The sequence below is a fragment of the Fusarium coffeatum genome, assembly GCF_003316985.1.
Source record: "Fusarium coffeatum strain FIESC_28 chromosome Unknown BRIP53273_contig_82, whole genome shotgun sequence".
NCBI lineage: Eukaryota > Fungi > Ascomycota > Sordariomycetes > Hypocreales > Nectriaceae > Fusarium > Fusarium coffeatum.
Genome location: NW_022157878.1, coordinates 138,701 through 157,713, shown reverse-complemented (window position 1 = coordinate 157,713; position 19,013 = coordinate 138,701). Strand labels below are relative to the sequence as shown.

Genomic DNA, 19,013 nt, shown 5'->3' with positions numbered 1-19,013 from the left:
CGTGGTGAAATGACCGACTGTATGCCATTGCACCCTTGATCTTTACCCTGCCTGCGAACCAAGAGATGGAACTCGTCTTTCCCACCAAAATTCCATCCTTTGATTGCTCATAAACAACCCATCTCTAAAATGACTATTTACAATCCTATTCTTCTTGGCAATTCCGATGCGAAAATAGAAGACTGTCGTAAACTCCCTCGAACCCAAGGAAGCTTGACCCGAAGCCAAAACTTGTCAAAGCTTGACACATCTTGCATATTGATCAAGGTAACAAGATCCATTGTCTGTGCTCACTCACGATAGCTCGATGAACTAGCTCCAAAGTAGTCTTGGCAACTCTCACGCCAACTATAGCATCCACTTAGCTCAGAATAGTCCCCGAATCTCCTAGAGGGACTAGGAACAGTGACGCCAGGATGAGGATTTCCCCGTAACTCTCAATTCCTCCTTGAGGCTGTAATTATTCTGCCGAGTCACAATCCCCCTCTGGCCGGCCCAGATCCTGCCGTGCCAAGCCGTTATTCTTGCAGTGCGTGGTACAAAGCCTCATGCAAGGCATGAAAGGGTCGGGACTACGCCGCTGTTGCACAAGAGGCATGTCTATCTCCACGACATGCTTTGTGTGCCTGAAGATCAGATAGATTGGCCCTGTGGCTGATCTCAACAGGATGAATGCCGTTCTCGGGCCTTCCATTGAGCCTCAATCGTGAGAACGCCAACGGGCCACCAATCTCCTCTGCATCGCTTGTAATGCCACCGCACAATCTCATTTGTCGCCTTATGCAAGCCTCTTGCTTTGATGGCTTGTTAGTAAATTAGCTATGCGGCAGCTAAAACATTGCCTTATTTTGACCTCAGGAAATGTGCCAAGACAAGTCAAGGGAGGACCTGTTCATGTCTTATGGGAGAGTGAGACCAAGAAACTTCCTCCCTTGCTTGAGAGGGTCTAACTCTTTTCTTTCCGCTGATCAAGGTCCATGCACGTGAATGCATGCTTGGAGTAAGACAGGAGACTTTGCCCTCGAATTCGTTGCTTGGGTGTTGTCGTTCCTGAGGATTTGAAAAGGATTGTTGCCCCTGTTGGATTTGGATCATAACAACTTCTGTCAACACCAACATAATGTAAGCATCATCAATTCGACCCTGAATGCGACCCTTGAACAATTCGGTCTGAGTTGTCCTCTTTACTTTTTTCTTCTCGACCAACAGAACTTGGACCCTGAAAGAATTGACCTGAAGCTCTACCAACCATGACGGGGTCCCTCATCATGGCTGTTTTGTGGGTAGCTGGGAATATCCCCAGACTTGACCAAATCTCAATTGACCAAGTGCTTAGGTAACCCAATTGCGATATCGAAACGACGATAACTCAGATCATGTCCACTGATAAGACTCATGATGGATCATGACAATGACAATGGATAAAATTAAAGCCCGTCTGCCCCTCATTCTCAACAGCCGTGTTCAGCAGCCGAAGATCAACAGAGGGGGAGGGGTCAATGGAGACTCATCCTCTCCGCCATTGGATAATTCACTGGACCCTTCACTTTCGGAGGAGAAACTCCCATGTCATCATGCCCATGATAAAAAGACTCAAAAAGAAGGCGACGCAGCTGCCATGATGGCGCTCAATTGCTTCTCAATCTCTCGCAAAAATGTCCGTCTCAAAGCTCCCTTTCCACGCTGACCACATCGGCTCTCTGATCCGACCAGAGTCGCTATCGCGCACTCAACAGCAGGCCGATGCTGGCGAGGTTTCAGCTGATCAGCTCGTCGCCACGCAAAAGGCTGCTATCGCCGATATCGTCAAGAAGCAACAGGAGCATGGCGTTCGCGCTATTTCCTCCGGCGAGTTCGATCGCAAGTACTACTTCTCTGGCTTCTTTGAGCGTCTGGGTGGTTTCCGCGAGGTAGAGCCCGTTCCTTGGGATGTCGTGCGCCTTTCTGCGCCGCCTATCGCTGCGCTCAAGAAGGCCGGTAAGCAGTACCCCATGGCTGCTCTCTGCGAGGGCAAGATTGAGTACAAGCAGAGCCCTTACCTTGAGAACTGGAAGATGCTTCGCGAGTGTGTTCCTAAGGAGCAGTGGGCTGAGTGCAAGTTCACCATGCCTCCTCCTTGCTACTTCCACCTGCGACTTGCCTCTGGCAAGTGCTACACTCCTGAGGCTTACTCCAATGACGAGGACTTCTTTGCGGACCTTGCCAAGGCTTACCGCCAGGAGTTCAAGACTCTGTACGATGAGGGTGTTCGCAATATCCAGATCGATGACCCTACTCTCGCCTACTTCTGCTCCGATGAGATGCTTCAGTCTTTGAGGGATGAGGGTGTTGATCCTGATAAGCTGTTCGACACATACCTGAAGGCTCACAACGATGCCATCGCCGACCGACCTGAGGGTCTCCATGTTGGTCTCCACGTCTGCAGAGGTAAGTCACCAGTCCGTATCATTTGGTCAATCACTAACCAGTCAGGCAACTTCTCCAAGTCCATGCACTTCAGCGAGGGTTCCTACGAAAAGATCGCCGAGAAGTTCTTCACAACCCTCAACTACGACACCTTCTTCCTCGAGTACGACAACCCCCGCTCCGGCGGTTTCGAGCCCCTCCGCTTCCTCCCCAAGCACAAGAACGTCGTCCTCGGCGTCATCACCACCAAGGAGCCCGAGCTCGAGGACGCCCAGGTCATCAAGCACCGAGTCCTCGACGCCGCCAAGATCATCGCCGACGGCCAAGGCCGCAGCCTTGAGGAGGCTCTCGAGAACGTCGGCATCAGCCCCCAGTGCGGCTTCGCTAGTGTCGCTGTTGGCGCTGAGGGTATGACCGAGGCCAAGATGTTTGACAAGCTCAAGCTTGTCAACGATGTTGCCAAGGAGATCTGGCCTGGAAAGGCTTAGATGGATGAATGTACAAAAAAGTAAAACAAAAAGCGAAAAGTATATAGGTTTGAGGTTATTGGGTGTGTTGTTGCATAGCGTGGTGTTGATGAGAACAAAAAGTTGAAGACAATTGATGTCTTCGCTTTCATTCCTGCGCTGTTACCTCAAATCCTGATCAGAGTTTTCAACAACTTGTCCCATGGATCTGCAGCTCAACCGTAGGGTTATCTAAATTTTAGGAAATATTTAATGAAGCAATTGTCATGTTACCTAATCTCATTTAAAGTCCCTATCCTAATCTTTCGTAAGACTTCCTAAAGCATCACGTCTTGGGCTGGCCACCAGTCGCAACATTGTACACATCGGCTCTGATACTTCACTCACGACAGAAGGCAGATTGGCAGATATATCATTGTAACGTCTATTAATTAATGTAACTTATGCTTTGTTTCTATATGCAAACGACTCGTAGCACGTATATCCATCCATCTATGCGTCGCTCCTTGGAGCCCCACTTTTATCCCATTACTCTCATTGGCTCCCACCATATACTCATGTGTTGCATGCACATTGAACAACATTATTGCTTGCCTTAACGGCGGTTGAAGTTGAGGAATCGAGTCTAGAGTATTGATTAGTAAGGCGCCCTTTTCCTCATTGGCTGAGTTACTTACCGCTGTCATGAGGACAATCAAGTTGCTTGCAATGAAGCAAACATAGATGCCCAGGTCTCTCCAACGATGGTCGAAATTCATCTCGAAAGTGCCGTAGAACTCGTCTCCGACCTTGTATGCGCAGTATTCACAGTCTTGAGTGTTGTTTGCAACGAGGTATCCTGAGCCTCCGCGCTCGAAGAACGGCTCCATGTACTCGCCGCAGGTCATGTTCGGGGGTGCGCTGAACGCGTTCAACTCACCCTGCTTGCATACGACCTCAACACCATGAAGAGCAGTCGTTACCATGCCGCTAATAAGGCGTGTAAATGGAGTTAACTCGTACATCCAAGCTCTCCAGAAGCCTGGCATTTGAGGAGGAGGGATGGTAACACCACAGAACAACGCAAAGGTGATGATGATGAAGGGATCACTACAGATTGGCCTTGTCAGTACGATTCACGTGATATCTTGGGACGGTTTTATGACTTACAATTGCGCAGAAATGTAGGGAGAGGGTGTGATAGATGCAAGACCCTGGCCGAGTGTGACAGCGAAGATCTCAGTGATCAGAACCATCAGGAACTGATAACCAGCTCGAGACGACTCAGTCTGGAATCCAGGCATAAAGTAAAGAGGAAGGAAGAACGCGACAGCGCACAGAATCGAGTAGGGCATCTCAGCCAGGACGACACTTGAGGTAAACACGAAAGGTGAGTACATCTTGGAAGACTGCTCTCTGAAGAACAGAGCTCGCTTGATGTGGTACATAACCTCGACTTGTGTAATGATAAGTGCGGGAAGGACAGTGACCTGGAAAATGACGAAAACTCGGTTCTGGAGAGACGCGCGGGAGTTGTCGAGGTTGAGATACATGAGACCGGTGATCAGGGCAACAGCAACGTGACTGAAGATACGGGTGAAGAGATAATTGGGAGATCGCCAGTATGATCGGAACATGCGAGTGCAGACAGTCTTCATCTGGTGAGTGAAAGGTGAAGCGTACTCACGCTCCAGATCAGCGGACTTGTTAGCGCCACCACCAGCATCCTGTCGCTCACGCTTAAGACGAATGATAGTCTCCTTGACTTCATTAAACTCAGCGCTATCATCCCAAATATCAGCCCAATCACGGTTTCCAACACGAGGAGCACTGCCAGCACCAATAGCCTCAAGCATGAACTCGGCGATGTTGTCAGTAGGCTTAGCAACCGCGCCGTGAGACTCGAGATAGCTTCGCAGGACGTGAGCATCCTTGCCGATGTCGCCAAAGTAAACAGTGCGGCCTCCGCGCTGGAGAAGGAGAAGACGGTCGAAGTTCTCGAAGAGGGCGGCGTTGGGCTGGTGGATTGTGCACAGGATAGCTTGGCCTGAGGCCGCGAGCTTCTTGAGGAATCGGACGATGTTGAAAGCGCTTTGACTGTCGAGACCGGAGGTGGGCTCGTCGAGGAAGAGCATCAGTTCGGGCTTAGCGGCGAGCTCGACACCAATTGTGACACGCTTGCGCTGTTCGACGGTAAGACCGAATTCAGGGGTTCCGATGATGGCGTCGGCGATGGACTCCATTTCGAGAAGAGAGATGATCTCCTCGACGTAGGCGTAGCGCTCCTCCATAGGCACGTGGTAGGGTTGACGAAGCTCAGCAGAGAATCGGAAAGCTTCTCGGACGGTCTGGGTAGGCTCATGGACATCAAGCTGTTCGGCATATGAAGTGGAACGTTGGAACTCCTTGCCAGGGGCAATAGCATCGACGAGAATATCACCGTGAATGACACCAATGTTCTTACGGGCAGCGAGGACGTCGAGAAGAGTAGTCTTTCCAGCGCCGGAGGCACCCATAAGAGCAGTAAGCTCACCAGGACGAACGTAACCAAAGACATTGTTCAAAAGACGACGGGTGCCACCAGGAACGGGAACATCGTAGTTGAGGTTCTCCCAGGTAAGGACACTCTCAGACTTGATGTTGATCTCAGAACCCTCCTCGTTAGACCTATCCTTGCGTCGAGCATCGCGCTTAGAGGTAAGCTTCTCGTTCAAAGCCTTGCGCTCCTTGTTAGGCTTGGCGAAGATGGTAGCAGCGTTACCGCCCATGCCGAAGTTGACGAGTTCACCGAGAGCGACGTTGAGGAAGAGAAAGAAGATGATAAGAGCGAGGACGATGCCCCAGTTTCGCCAGAGATCACCGGGGTAGTAGGAGAAGCCCTGGGCGACGTAGTCGGTACCGGAGACGAGGGTGGTTCCGGCCTTGGAGCCGGCGAGAGTGCAGACTTGGTAGTCGATGTTGGTGTACTCGGGACCAGAAGGAATCAAGCTGTCGGCTGTACACTCCATGTCGATTCTCTGGAACTCGTTCATCATCATGGAACTGAAGCTGAGACCGAGGATGTTGATCCAGAAGATCCATCGGAGCCAGACTTGTTCCTGAGCATACTGGATGATATAACCTGATGTGACAACGAAGAGAGTGATGACCTAGGCGAATGTGTTAGCAACTGCTTAGACGAGATCATCATAAGAAGTATAAGATGTGGACTAAGTTTAGACTTAAGGTTATGGCGCCACCGTTGCATGCCCCACTTCCCGTCCGTCCAACACATGGAAGAAACGTGCAAACATAAAAAGGAACTTACAATAACAGCAAACTTGATTGCGTAATCAAAATCAGGCGAAACACAACCAATAATACGGAAGAACAAAGTCATTCCAATATTACCGCTCAGAATCATCAAGAAGAAAGTGAAGAAAGCACCAGCGTCGCGAACAAGGTTGGTCATAAAGTACACGATAATGCAGAACAGCAGAATCTGACTAGCAGCGAATACCTGATCGACAAAGATCTGCGCAATCCACAAAGCTGACGGTCTGTGGAAGGCATAGGCCTTGTGCTTGTTGACGATGGAACGACCTGTCATGGTACCTCCTAGCTCGGAGAAAGCTTGGAAGGCGTTGAAAAGGAGTGCGATGAAGAGAAGACCTCCCTTGGAGAAGGCGCTGGCGGAAGTCTTGCCGAGGTCGAGATACAGGGTTCCGAGAACGATGGCGATGACGATGCTGCGGAACCAACCGAAGAAGAGGTTGAAGCGATCCTGAAGCTTAAGAGTGAACTGACGCTTCATCAGGGACCAGACTTGGATGTGGAAGCCGGTGGAGTAGACGGAGCGCTTGGAAGTACCACGCTTGCTCTCCTTGACGGCGATTTGGAAGTCGTTGTGTGTCTCGGTCTCGTGCTCGAGAGAAGCCTTGTACTCAGCCATCTCAGCATCAAGAGACTTGTACGCATCAGACTTCTTGAAAGCCTCGGCCAAAGTCTCAGGGTTGTGAGGAGCATTCTCCTCAGATCGACCAGGAGCATACTCCCTCTCCCAATCATCGGTACAACCGGTCAGGTAATCAGCACTGGTCTGACGAGGACGAGGAGCGAAACCAAGACCCTCGAAGTAGCTGCGAGCCGAAGCAGCAGGGCCGAAGTAGACCTGCTTTCCACCATCGATAACCAAGACCTTATCGAAAAGGTTGTAAATGTTCTCGGAAGCCTGGTACAACGAGACGAAAGTAGTCGTCTTGTACAGGTTGGTCTGAATACGGAGAGACTTGGCAAAATCCAGGGCGGTACTAGCGTCAAGACCACGGGTACTGTTATCCCATGACAGGACGGCAGCGTTGGTGATCATACCCTCCGCAATACTGACTCGCTTTCTCTCTCCACCAGACACACCACGAACGAAGTGGTCTCCGACGATGGTGTGGCGTGTGTGCTCGATGTTGAACATCTTGAGAAGCATGCTAATGATGCTCTCCTTGAATTCCTCCTTGGACATGTTTCCAGGTCGCTTCTTGGGCATCTTGGTATCAATCGCAAAACCGAGGGTCTGCTCAACCGTGAGAGTAGGATGATGGAGATCGTCTTCGGCATTGTACATTGCTTCGCCCCTGTAGGATTTTGAGAAGTCGGTGTTGGACCATGGTCCGTAGCGAACCTCACCCTCCACCGCGGTGTAGCCATATGTCTGGTTGGCGATGGTCTTGAGGAAAGTCGTACATCCAGAACCAGGCTTTCCCAAAACGAGAACCATCTCACCAGGCTTACACACACCCCTGAACTTATCAAGGAGTGCAACCTGGGGAGGCTTAGGTCCGAGACCGAGCATGTTGATGACGGGGGAGACAACATCGAAGAATCCAACAAAAGCATCAGGGAAAGTAGGCACAAAGTTGGACATGCCACCAAACCCCTTGACAGTCAAATCATCCCAGTAAACACCAATATGCTTAGACTTGATACCCGCCTCCTTCTCACGATCAAGGCCACCGCGAAGAGCCGCCTCTAGATCAAAGAGGGACTCAACCTCGGCCTCATCAGCAGTAGTAGCATTCTTCTCAGGATCAGCAACGCTAGCTCTGCTCTTCCTGCGACTAGCGCGCGAAACACCAGTGAATTCACGCTGAAGCTCGGCAAAGTCAGCCTCGGCCTGCTCAACGGAAACACCAACGTTCTGCGCCTTGTTCTGTCCTTCAGCACGGGTGGAGTCGGTCTCGATGGAGTTGCGGTACGCAGGATCGGCCTGCTCAGTGTGATGATTGGCGGCAATGGCCTGCTCGGCCTTTCCGAGATCTTTTTCAGCCATTTTGTCGACAGTTATGTTGTGTTGTTGTTGAAACTGTCTGGGAGCCCTTAGTCACCCGCCGCGAAAAAGGTAATTCACCTAATTGAACCCAATTGAAAGTATTAAAGGTATAGTATAAAAGGAATGAAGAAATAATTAATATGTATATATGTATAGCAGCCTGTGATACTTGACCATAGGCTTGCTGGTGAACAACAAGAGGTGAGGTAAGGGGAGAGGCGCAAAGGAAAAAGAAGCCGACATGCCGCTCTATAAGTCCAAGTCGCAAAGGCAAAAAAAGAGACAGAGCTCCCCTGGTCAAAAAGATTATTATGGAGAACAATCCTTTGGGAAGGTTTTCGTCCGTGAGGGTGACCTCTAAGTGTTGGGTTGTCAAAATAAAGGACGAACGACCCCGGCTCAGAACAGCACAACATTACTCGCACTTTTTCTCCCCTTTAGTTTACGAGGTACCTTACCAATCAAAATAAAAAGTTCTAAAATGTCCGTCTGTAGGGGGCAACGTCCCCACAAGCCGCGAATTGCTTCAGCGAAGACCCTTGTCGTTTAGTTCCTCGTTTGGGCATGTCAAGTCAGGTAGATGGGTCCCTTGTTCAGAGTTTGACTCATCTCGGACAAGTCTTGCATCCCGAGTTGAGGTTCTGATTGGTTGAGACAAATAAAGTCAAAGATTGACATCCATACCTAATGGGGATACGCATAAGGGATGATTTCGTTTATATCCGAGACATGAATATCTGAGTGAGGCTCCATAGCGTCAACAGTTAGTTACTGTTTACTATAACCAAGCAGATAGAGGCAATGCATTGCTTTGTTCGCAAGTATTCTCTATCGTAGTTTCCAGAATGTAGATCCTACATTCTTTTTTGCAACGTTGAAACCCAACACTCGGTTATCATCTGCACCTTTACCCACCAATCTCACTCTGTGGAGAAAGATTCTGCATGGTAAATGTGGGAACGCCTAATGTTACAGTATCCGTACCGTAAACTAAACCAAGCCCAACGGCTGAATCTTGTGTCATTCCGCGAGCTTCTACTTCCTTAAGTCCGAGGACGCATGAGTGGTTTCGACTCATACCTCAATGCGGATTAGTTCCGCAATAAAAAGTAGTTATAAGTTGTGAATAGTTACAAGACATAGCCTACACCAAGACAAATACGCTCCGGCGTGACACATTGGAACATCATGGTGTATGAGTGTAAACATCGGACAGATGATCCCGATTCTTGTTTCCTGAACTTTTGAAGATCTCAAACTCAAATTCAAGTCAAAGCGGCAGGTGATATCTCACAACATAACTGAGACAGTATACATAGCAACTATCGGTCTGGCTAGGCACCTGTCTATAACACACAGAATCACAGTATAGGGCTCACCGTTTCCCTCTTTTGCATGCTGATCTTGTTCGTTTTATGGTAAATCTAACCGCAGTCCCCGTAAGAACCTTGTCCGTGATAAGCCAGGATCAGGGATCTAAAGACAGGAACCCGGTCGGATCTTTTTTGTGGCGTTTCAGCTTTCTTCCGCTGACTAAACCAAAGTCCGACGATGTTAGACGGTCTCCGCCTTTGTTCGTCCGTTGTCGGCCGAATACATGTGTAAGCACATCGGCTTGTGATGAGGTCCGCACTTCACATGGGATAGTCAGATCGGATCAGATCAGATAACGTTAAACATTCCTACCGACACGTTGGGCAATGACTCAGGGTTCTAGTAGTTTTTAAAAGACCCTCTTGTGGAATACTGTTCCAAAGACCGGCCTAAAGTCGTAAAGCAACAACTTTTTTCTCAACTTCTACAACGTAGGTAGGTAGGTATAGGGGGCTGAGAAGCACGTTTCTGGATAGAGCTGCTGATCTAGCCAAAGTTTTAACCCAAGGTTCTTCTTCAAGTAGCTTGTTATATGTCTCAAAGTTCTTCGAACATATGAACAGCTTCCCACAGCGTGTTGTCGTTCTCGAGAGAAGACTGCCCAGCCACAATGCCTATGGACTGCCTTGTGGATGTGTTAACCTCATTTCTTACCATGTACGGTCATGCTCAGATGTGCACTAAGCTCGAAAGACTCGGTGTTTGAGAAGAAATACTTCGCTTTAGTTCCTAGGTGTGCTTGTGTATCACTCCTCTACCAACAGCTGTAGGTGCTTGTAGGGTTTATGATACCCAGACAAGGGCAGCAGTCATCGCGTTCCAAAAGGCACCGAGGCCCATTGCAGCGTGGTCGCTGTCGGTAGAAACACACCTATGAAGTGGGACTTAGCTCGTCGTTCATCACATACTTCGTCACTCGCTTACCGTCTAAGCCAAAGCAGTACCCGGATATCTGGGATATGGCCCAACTGGGACACAGCTGGCAGGCTCGCTTCTTGGAATGACCGATCGTGATGAGGCGCATTTGCCCAAGGAGTGGCACATCCTTGCGAGCTGATATCCCAGTACGCTAGATTCATGAGACGGTCAGACTCAGAGATCAGATGGAAAACCACGCAAGCGGGCTCCTGCCCTGATTTCAGACTCGAAGTTGATAGTCTATTTGTGACGCTCCAGATTGTTGGAGTAATCGCAGCGCAGCAAAGGGGCTCAACGCAACCCTTACGGCTTCAACAAGATGCCAAAGGACAGAGACCAGTACGCAAATCCCTTCCCATACTGCATACGTCTCCTGGGCCACTTCGTCAATCTCTCAACGATGGCAAGCGGCCGGATCGCGCTGCTCGGTGCTCCAAAAAGGAAGAGGGTGTTTATGCATGTGCTCGCATGCCTCGTCTACGAGGTGCTGGGGATTGAAGCACACTCGGTTATCGCAGATGTGGGACTACAAGTGCCCTCTGTAGGGTCATCCAGCGTGTCATCCTTTCGCAAGGGTCCGGGTTACCCTTTTCTCTCAGGTAGACATCAGTGATTAAGTCCCATGACCGACATTATACATAACAGTATGGTGGGACTATACACGAGCTGGGTGGTAAGCTCTACAAGAGTACCACATGATACCGAAGCCCCTTTCAGTTTACCCAGAGCATCATTCGTGTTTTGAGACGAACGTGCCATATTTAGATTAACTGAATAGCTCGATTAAGGCAGATAAACGACCAAGAATTGAAGATTACATTGCAGCTGGAGTCTTACTATAGCTGCACAATGTCCAAGTCCGAACTGCAGTGCGCAAAAGGAGCTGAGCTCTTCCAGCAATTAGAGAGTCTTAAACCAACAAGATACCACATTTATTTCTTTGAAAAAGAGATTGCCTCTCGATACACTTGAGCCACACTATAAGCTAGGCGATGCAATCGTGAGCTTATATAAACGTGACTGAGCTGCAGGCGTCAACGCACATCGCGGCTCCGTCCACATCCTGGCGTATCGATTCCTCCGCGAACATAGAACTACACAGGGACTACCAACGAGGGCAACTGAGCTTGAACCAACCCAGACGTGCGATCATGTCTATGCGGGTACGCGGTGGCATCTTGAATGATTGCAGGGGCGGGGCGGTCGGTACAACAACGATTTCGCAGGGACTCATCGCCTACGAAGATACCGACATCATCCAAACTGCTGAAAATGGCGACCGAATTTATCATAGGTGTCCCAGCTGCCCAACTCAAACCCCTCGAGCATCAGATCGCGAACGAACATTTCCCAACTCTTGGTTTAGTCTGAACTTCACCCGATTACCCTTCTGAAATGTCCACTGGAACCAAGTGCCAGACCTACAGCCCTCTTGCTCAATCGAAGCTTGGATGATATATAGTCGCAAAGACCTCTGATGGGTCTTGTGGAATCCGCGGACAGACAGGACAGAGTGGTTATGACGGCGGTGCCGGAGGTGAGTCTGGGGTATGGACAGGTAAGGGTACGCTGCTCAAACTCAATGTGCTTCTTTGTGCTGCTAAACTGGCGGAAGACGCTGGTAGGGGTGGAGCAGGAGGTAACGGAATCAGGTCTGGCAATCGAAGCTCAGCCTTGATGTTAGCAACCTCATCAGCAGGCAGAATGCTCTCCAACGCAAAGAAGTAGAATTGATCTGGGTAGAATGGCTTTGATATCCCATTCGTCAGGCCTGCAAGATGCAATCTCGCCTTGTCCCAGAAGGCAAAGCCCAATCGGCGGAAAGAATCGAATTTGACACCCTTAACAGGCGAGTAGCGGTCGCGTGATAGGGCTCTCCATATAGTCATACCACATGATACTTTGTTGAGGGGCGCTTCTTCCTTCATCCATTCCATACCCTCGTCGGGAAATGGAACCTTGGCCGGTTCGCTGTCCTCTGGTATAGGTTCACCCTTCTGCACTTTGAAGAATTTGCCGTTTTGACAATACTCGACGACCGTCATTATAAAACCAGCTGCTTTTTGCTCTGCTGTAATCCATCTGTTACTCTTTGTAACCAGAGGTGGCATTGGTAGTCGATAGTAATCGTTTTGTATGGCATCTCGAAGGGTCCTGAGGTAATCCATAGCACACCCGACCTCTTCGGCCTTGATCACTCTATTGTCAGGTCTCTCAACCAAGTCTGCCGCATCCATCTGTTTCAACGTGTCGATATCTTCCTCGGACCAGCCTTCCTTGACCAGCCCTTTCATTTCGCCCACCAGTTGTATTATCCACATAGCACGTAGAGCCCTCATTTCCTCGCGCCAGCTCGGCTGTCCTGCATCCACCACCTTGTGAGGTTTACCGACAATCTCAAGTTCCCAGGCGGGGGTCCTGCAGGAGTCTGGATCATGATCATGATCATGATCATGGGAGTAAGGCCGTGAGTCGGAAGTATGCAACGGCCTGATATCCCTGAATGGCGCTAGATACGATGCCAAACAACCCTGCGACAGGGCAGAGATTTGACATGCTGTTGCGACGACAGACCTAAATACTTCTGTAGGCACTATCGCAGCAGATAAGATTTCAGGTCCAAGATAGATGTATTCTGCGCCATAATGTACGGTCAAAGGATTCACGCCTCTTAAGAACCGATTCCTGAACTCGTTCAAGTCTTTGAAAGGAAGCGTCTTAGCGCGCACAAGGATGACTCCACGAACAAGCTCTCGGATCTTTCCGTACAGTATCGAGTTTGGTCCAGAAAGGATACCTTCGGTGATAGTATGGGCGTAATTGTTGAAGAGACGCCAGACATTTGGTGAAGCCGTCATTAGGCTCCAGAGTGTGTCGAGGCCTGGAAGGCTCGTGACGATCGGTAACAGGATCTCGGGAGGTAGCACCCCCAAGGATGCTACTGCATTTTGGGCTCTGCCACTCATCTTGAAGAACTCACTTTGTTTGTTGATTGATTGAGTGAGGTGGAAGAGTGAGATTCTACCAACAAGCGGGGATATGCTTTTCTGAGCTTAGCCAGAAAGGAATCCTTGGCATACTGAAAGGGCAATCGCCGGGAAGTATCACGATAAGGAGCGATGATCTAATGTTTATGATCTTTTGGCGAGGCTATCACAACTTACTCTTCTAATCCCTAGACTACACCATGGCCAACAGTTCCTAGAAAGGATCCGCTTACGGCTTATATGGTCCAAACGACAACACGGCAGACAAAGCGGCCGTCGATGGACCGACCAATCGATCTGCACACGATGCAAGGCATAATATTCCTTAACTTCTTTTGCCGCAAGCCCAACCTTGGATACATTCTCAAGTAGTCTTTGTCTTCTTCACTATGGCATCTCATCACTCTCATCCAGAATTGTAGCGCCCAGGGTTCTCATGAGATGTCCAATGCGTTTTCGCAGCACTTTGCTAACAGTAATACGTGGAAGCTTTATTGAATCACCTATACCATTGTTCAGCATTACCAAGAAGCCGCGAGTCTCCCTCGCCAGAGTAGAAACTAGTCATCAAGTTACGTGGAATTGACGAAACTCTTCATGCCAATTGCCATATCTATGTCGCAGTAACAATCTAGAGCTTGCATTAGTATATTCATATTTGTGTGATATACAACACTAGATTTATATATGCTCTTTGCGAATAGCATGCAACCTATCTCGATAAGGCGATTCTCCGTATCAATTACGATCTATCATATAAAATATAGTGCTTAGTCTAACATTGGGATAAACATAAAGACTAGATTTAGACAACTTTAGATCATTGCCTAAAGTCTTACAAGACTTGCCATAAACTTAGGAAAGATCGTTGTGTATGCGTTTCATAGATAGATCCGCCCTTCAGCCTTACCAATAAAGGCAGGTCGTAAGCGTGTTGGTTATCGTCAACTACTACGAAACCATTCGCGTCAATCAACAAAAGTTCCTCAACGCGTGCGGTAAATCGTCCTCAATTCGTATGTAAATCGTAAGCACTTCGGCACATCGTTAGCCCATCTGACAGCCGATCAATTACCCCGGCCGCAAATAAAAACACCATTATTCCCAGGAAATGGACCCCAAACCTCATCAACAATGGCCTCATCTTGTTTAAACGACGGCTCCTGGGGTCCAGGCGTCAGAGGATGTCGAGGCGATTTCGACTTTACGCAGAAATTTGAACGCATTTTCTTTTCGATTATTCCGACTGTTGTTTTTATTGCTGCGGCTATTGGAAGGGTTGCTGTTTTGGTGCAGAGGGAGAGGATTGTCAATGGGATTGTTTTGCAATCAGTTAAAACCGTGAGTGTTTCTTTGTCGCTGTGATGGAGTGAATGATTGACATTGAATAGGCGTTTTTGCTCGTGTTTGCTGCTACGCAACTTGGCGTCTTGGTTCTTATCGCAACTGGAACTGCAGGGATCGTTCATGATCTCTCCCTCGCAGGATCATCACTTGCATTCATCGCATCACTTTTTGCATGCGCACTATCCTGGAAAGAGCACTCATGTGCCAGAAGGCCATCTACACTATTAAACATATACATTCTCCTTACACTATTGTTCGACATAGTGCAGGCTAGGACAGCATGGCTTCTCATCAGCACCTCGCATCAAACCATCCAAGCCCGGCTCTTCACAGCTTCTGTCGTAGTAAAAGCTGTTATTCTCTGCCTTGAGACGATTCCCAAGACGAGATGGATTCAGTGGAATGCCGATGAGCATAGTCCTGAGGAGTCGAGTGGTGTATTCTCTGTGGGTGTCTTCGCGTGGTTGAACAAGTTGTTTAAGAGCGGCTACCAAAAAGTACTGAATATTGAGGATCTGTATCCTCTTGATGAAGAGATGGCGTCGAATAGGCTACAAAGTCAGTTCGCCAAACAACTCCGGATTCAGAGATACAACCAGGAGCCCAGGTCGGGTCTGCTGAAGGATCTGGTCAGGACACTGACGGGACCTTTCATCCTCCCCATTATTCCTCGCGTCGCTCTCATCGCCTTCCAATACTGTCAACCTCTATACATCGACGCAACACTGGCATATCTACAAATTCCGGAAGATTCATCATCGAAAAGCATAGGCTATGGTTTAATCGGCGCCGCGTTTCTCATCTACGCCGGTATAGGAGTCTCCGCAGCCTTCTATGGTTACTACCAACAAAGAGCCGTGTATATGATTCGCGGCTGTCTAGTGGCTGCTATTTACCAAAAGACAACGCAGATGAAGATGACGGCTGCTGATGACTCTGCTGCTTTGACGCTCATGAGTTCCGACGTCGAACGGATCCTTCGAGGTGCAGAGAGGGCTCATGATCTTTGGGCAAATCCTGTACAGTTAGCAATCGGATGCTGGCTTCTTTATGGAAAGATAGGCGCAGCTTTTGTTTCCCCACTGGTTGTTATTGCAGTTTGTGCCCTTCTACTGTCATGGTTGATCTCGTTGGTCGGCAAGAGACAGAGTGAGTGGATGGCAAAGATCCAGAACAGGGTCGGATTAACTGCCAACGCAATTTCTCAAATGAAGTTGTACAAAATCTCGGGTATCGCTGGCCCTGTGGCTGATCTGATCCAGACTCTTCGCGTGGACGAGATCAAGGTTGGAAATAGCTTCCGTTGGCTATTGATCCTTGCTGCGGTACTGGGCTTCACACCATTCACCATCTCACCTGCTATCACTTTCGCTTTCGCATCTAAGGACTTGAGCGTCAACACACTCTTCACTTCCCTATCATATATCCTCCTTTTCACGACCCCTGTTGTTGAACTCTTCCAGAGTCTTCCGGGCATCTTTGCAGCTCTGACTTGTATATCTCGCGTCCAGAGATTCCTCGCAGCTGAACCACGCAACGACTTTCGAACCATTTCTACATCTAAAAAGAGTACAGATGCTTTTTCCATTGAGGACGGATGTTTTGGATGGGGAGGAGAAAAGATGACCTTGAAGGACATCAACACTTGCATCCCCGCTGATAAACTTACCATCATCGTGGGCGAAGTCGCCAGCGGCAAGACAACGTTCTGTCAGGCTCTTCTCGGCGAACTTCCCGTATCTTCAGGCACGATTAAGACATTCGCATCTTCTCAGCGTATCGCATACTGTTCTCAGTCTCCCTTTTTATACAACGGCACTTTCCGACAAAACATCATCGGCCACTGCGCTTTTGATCAGACCAAGTATGATGAGATCATTGAGGCTACGATGCTCTCTCAAGACGTCGCCCTTCTACCTCAAGGTCACGACACTAAGATCGGAAGTAACGGAATTATGCTCAGCGGCGGTCAGAAACAGCGTCTCTCTGTAGCCCGAGCCCTGTATTCCGAGGCAACTTTGATGATCTTTGATGATATACTCAGCGGTTTAGACTTGGGCACTGAATCAGAGCTGTTCCGTCGCGTCTTCGGACCAGGAGGTATTACAAAGAGGACAAATGCCACGGTCATTGTGTGTACTCACTCAGTGCGACACTTGCCGTTGGCAGACCATATCATTGCCCTCGGCAACAGCACGATTATCGAACAGGGAAACTTTACGGAGTTGATGAACAATAACAAGTATGTTCACAGTCTTGGGGTCAAATACAGAGACACAGACTCCTCTTCGGACGATGAACAGCCCGAAGCGAAGGCGGTTGCAGTTTCTCCCCCGGCTGCTGCACCGGCCCTTTCTAGCCAAGCAGCAGAGGACAAGGCAAGACAAACAGGCGACTTTTCCATCTACAAGCATTACTTCAAAAGCGTCGGAGCATGGGCAGCCATCGCTGTTGCTTTATCAGGAATGCTGGCCGGAGCCTGTCTCAGTCTCTCAAGCGTATGGATGAAGTTCTGGGCCGAAGACGCCTTCGAGGAATCTTTCGCCTTTTACGTAGGTATCTTCGGCCTCCTACGATCAGGTTTTGTCATATTCCTATTCTGCAACGGTTGTATCACCTTGATTGGTATGACTGCTTCCGCAGGCACGGAGCTTCATCAAAGAGCTATCTACACTGTTATTTCTGCGCCGTTGAGGTTCTTTACGACTACCGATACTGGCGTTGTGACGAACCTTTTCTCGCAGGATATGACACTCCTTGATAGTGACTTACCCCTATCCTTGACCAATTTCACATTGGATATTTCGAATTGTGTTGGGTCTGCATTTGTGGTGGCTTCTGCTTCGCCATATCTTGCTATTGGATATCCCTTTTTGCTTGTCGTTATTTATTTTATTCAGATGTTTTATCTTCGCACTTCGAGGCAGATTCGACTTCTTGACCTCGAGGCGAAGAGCCCGCTATAGTAAGTTACTCTAATTTGTCTTCTAAGCATTGGGGCACCGTTCTGACTCCCATAACAGTACGCATTTTACCGACACCATGAAGGGCATTGCTACCATAAGAGCTTTCGGCTGGGAAAAGAACGACATACTACACAGTAACCAACTCCTCGATACTTCTCAACGACCAGCTTATCTCCTAGCGATGATCCAGCAATGGCTAGCTTCTTCACTTCGCCTCATCGTCGCAGGTATTGCTGTTGTTCTCGTCGCATTGGCAACTCAACTTCGAACTAACGCGGGTTTGACTGGTGCCAGTCTTATCTCCCTGTTGACTTTCAGCGAGTTTCTGTCTGATGTGATCAAGAGCTATACTTCTCTTGAGACGTCCCTGGGCGCTGTGAGCCGGTTGAGATCCTTCAGTGAGACTGTTGCGACGGAGAATTTGCCTGGCGAAGATATTGAGCCCCCTGAGAGTTGGCCGCAGAATGGAAACATTCTGATCGACAAGGTGTCTGCTTCATACGAAATGGATGCTGATAGCCAAGATGAGACCGATCTCAATCTTGTCCTACGAGACCTTGAGCTCAACATCCTTCCTGGACAGAAGGTTGCAATCTGCGGCCGCACAGGAAGCGGCAAGTCTACTCTCATTCTCCTACTCCTACGCCTCCTGGACCCTCTTCCCTCTTGCGCCACAAACATACAGATCGACAACGTGAATCTGCATCAGATCGATCGTGCCACTCTACGCAGACGCATAATCTGCATCCCCCAAGACGCAGTCTTCCTCCCAGACGGCAACTCCATCAAAGCCAATCTCGACCCCTACAACGCAGCCACAGACGCAGAATGCTTCAACGTCCTCCAAACCGTCCGTCTAACACACTTCGTCAACGATAAAGGCAGTTTGAACGCGGGCATGAGCGCCGAAGATCTCAGCGCGGGTCAAAAGCAGCTATTCAGTCTCGGCCGGGCAATCCTGCGCCGTAGAGTCCGTGATAGAGGGGAGAAGAACCAGGGTGGGTTGCTCTTGTTGGATGAAGTAAGTAGCAGTGTGGATAAAGTCACGGATAGAGCGATGCAGGAGATTATTAGGGATGAGTTTGAGAGATATACTATTGTTATGGTTTCGCACCGGTTGGAGATGGTTATGGAGTATTTTGATAGGGTTGTTGTGCTTGATAGGGGGAGTGTAGTTGAGGATGGAGGGCCGAGGGAGCTTGTTGAGATGGAGGGAAGTCGGTTCGGAGAGCTTTGGGCTGTAGAGCATGATGGCAAGTCGGAGTAA

At 49.1% G+C, this 19,013-nt stretch overlaps 4 protein-coding genes across 4 annotated transcripts; 2 read left to right on the top strand and 2 right to left on the bottom strand.

The window, feature by feature from the left end:
- Nucleotides 1–1,655: 1,655 nt before the first annotated feature.
- On the top strand, nucleotides 1,656–2,894 carry FIESC28_03983 (uncharacterized protein; the record flags this gene model as incomplete). The annotated part of the gene is made up of 1 exon (XM_031158132.1): nucleotides 1,656–2,894. One exon carries the CDS (start codon nucleotides 1,656–1,658, stop codon nucleotides 2,892–2,894), a length of 1,239 nt encoding a protein of 412 aa, XP_031017832.1.
- Nucleotides 2,895–3,468: 574 nt separating this feature from the next.
- Nucleotides 3,469–8,154, bottom strand: FIESC28_03982 (uncharacterized protein; the record flags this gene model as incomplete). The annotated part of the gene is made up of 4 exons (XM_031158131.1): nucleotides 3,469–3,498; nucleotides 3,551–3,962; nucleotides 4,023–6,001; nucleotides 6,160–8,154. The coding sequence occupies 4 exons, from the start codon at nucleotides 8,152–8,154 to the stop codon at nucleotides 3,469–3,471; spliced, it is 4,416 nt and encodes a 1,471-aa protein (XP_031017831.1).
- Nucleotides 8,155–11,963: 3,809 nt separating this feature from the next.
- Nucleotides 11,964–13,412, bottom strand: FIESC28_03981 (uncharacterized protein; the record flags this gene model as incomplete). The annotated part of the gene is made up of 1 exon (XM_031158130.1): nucleotides 11,964–13,412. One exon carries the CDS (start codon nucleotides 13,410–13,412, stop codon nucleotides 11,964–11,966), a length of 1,449 nt encoding a protein of 482 aa, XP_031017830.1.
- A 1,155-nt stretch (nucleotides 13,413–14,567) lies between these two features.
- FIESC28_03980 (uncharacterized protein) lies at nucleotides 14,568–19,013 on the top strand (the record flags this gene model as incomplete). Its single annotated transcript, XM_031158129.1, has 3 exons — nucleotides 14,568–14,774; nucleotides 14,825–17,745; nucleotides 17,804–19,013. The coding sequence occupies 3 exons, from the start codon at nucleotides 14,568–14,570 to the stop codon at nucleotides 19,011–19,013; spliced, it is 4,338 nt and encodes a 1,445-aa protein (XP_031017829.1).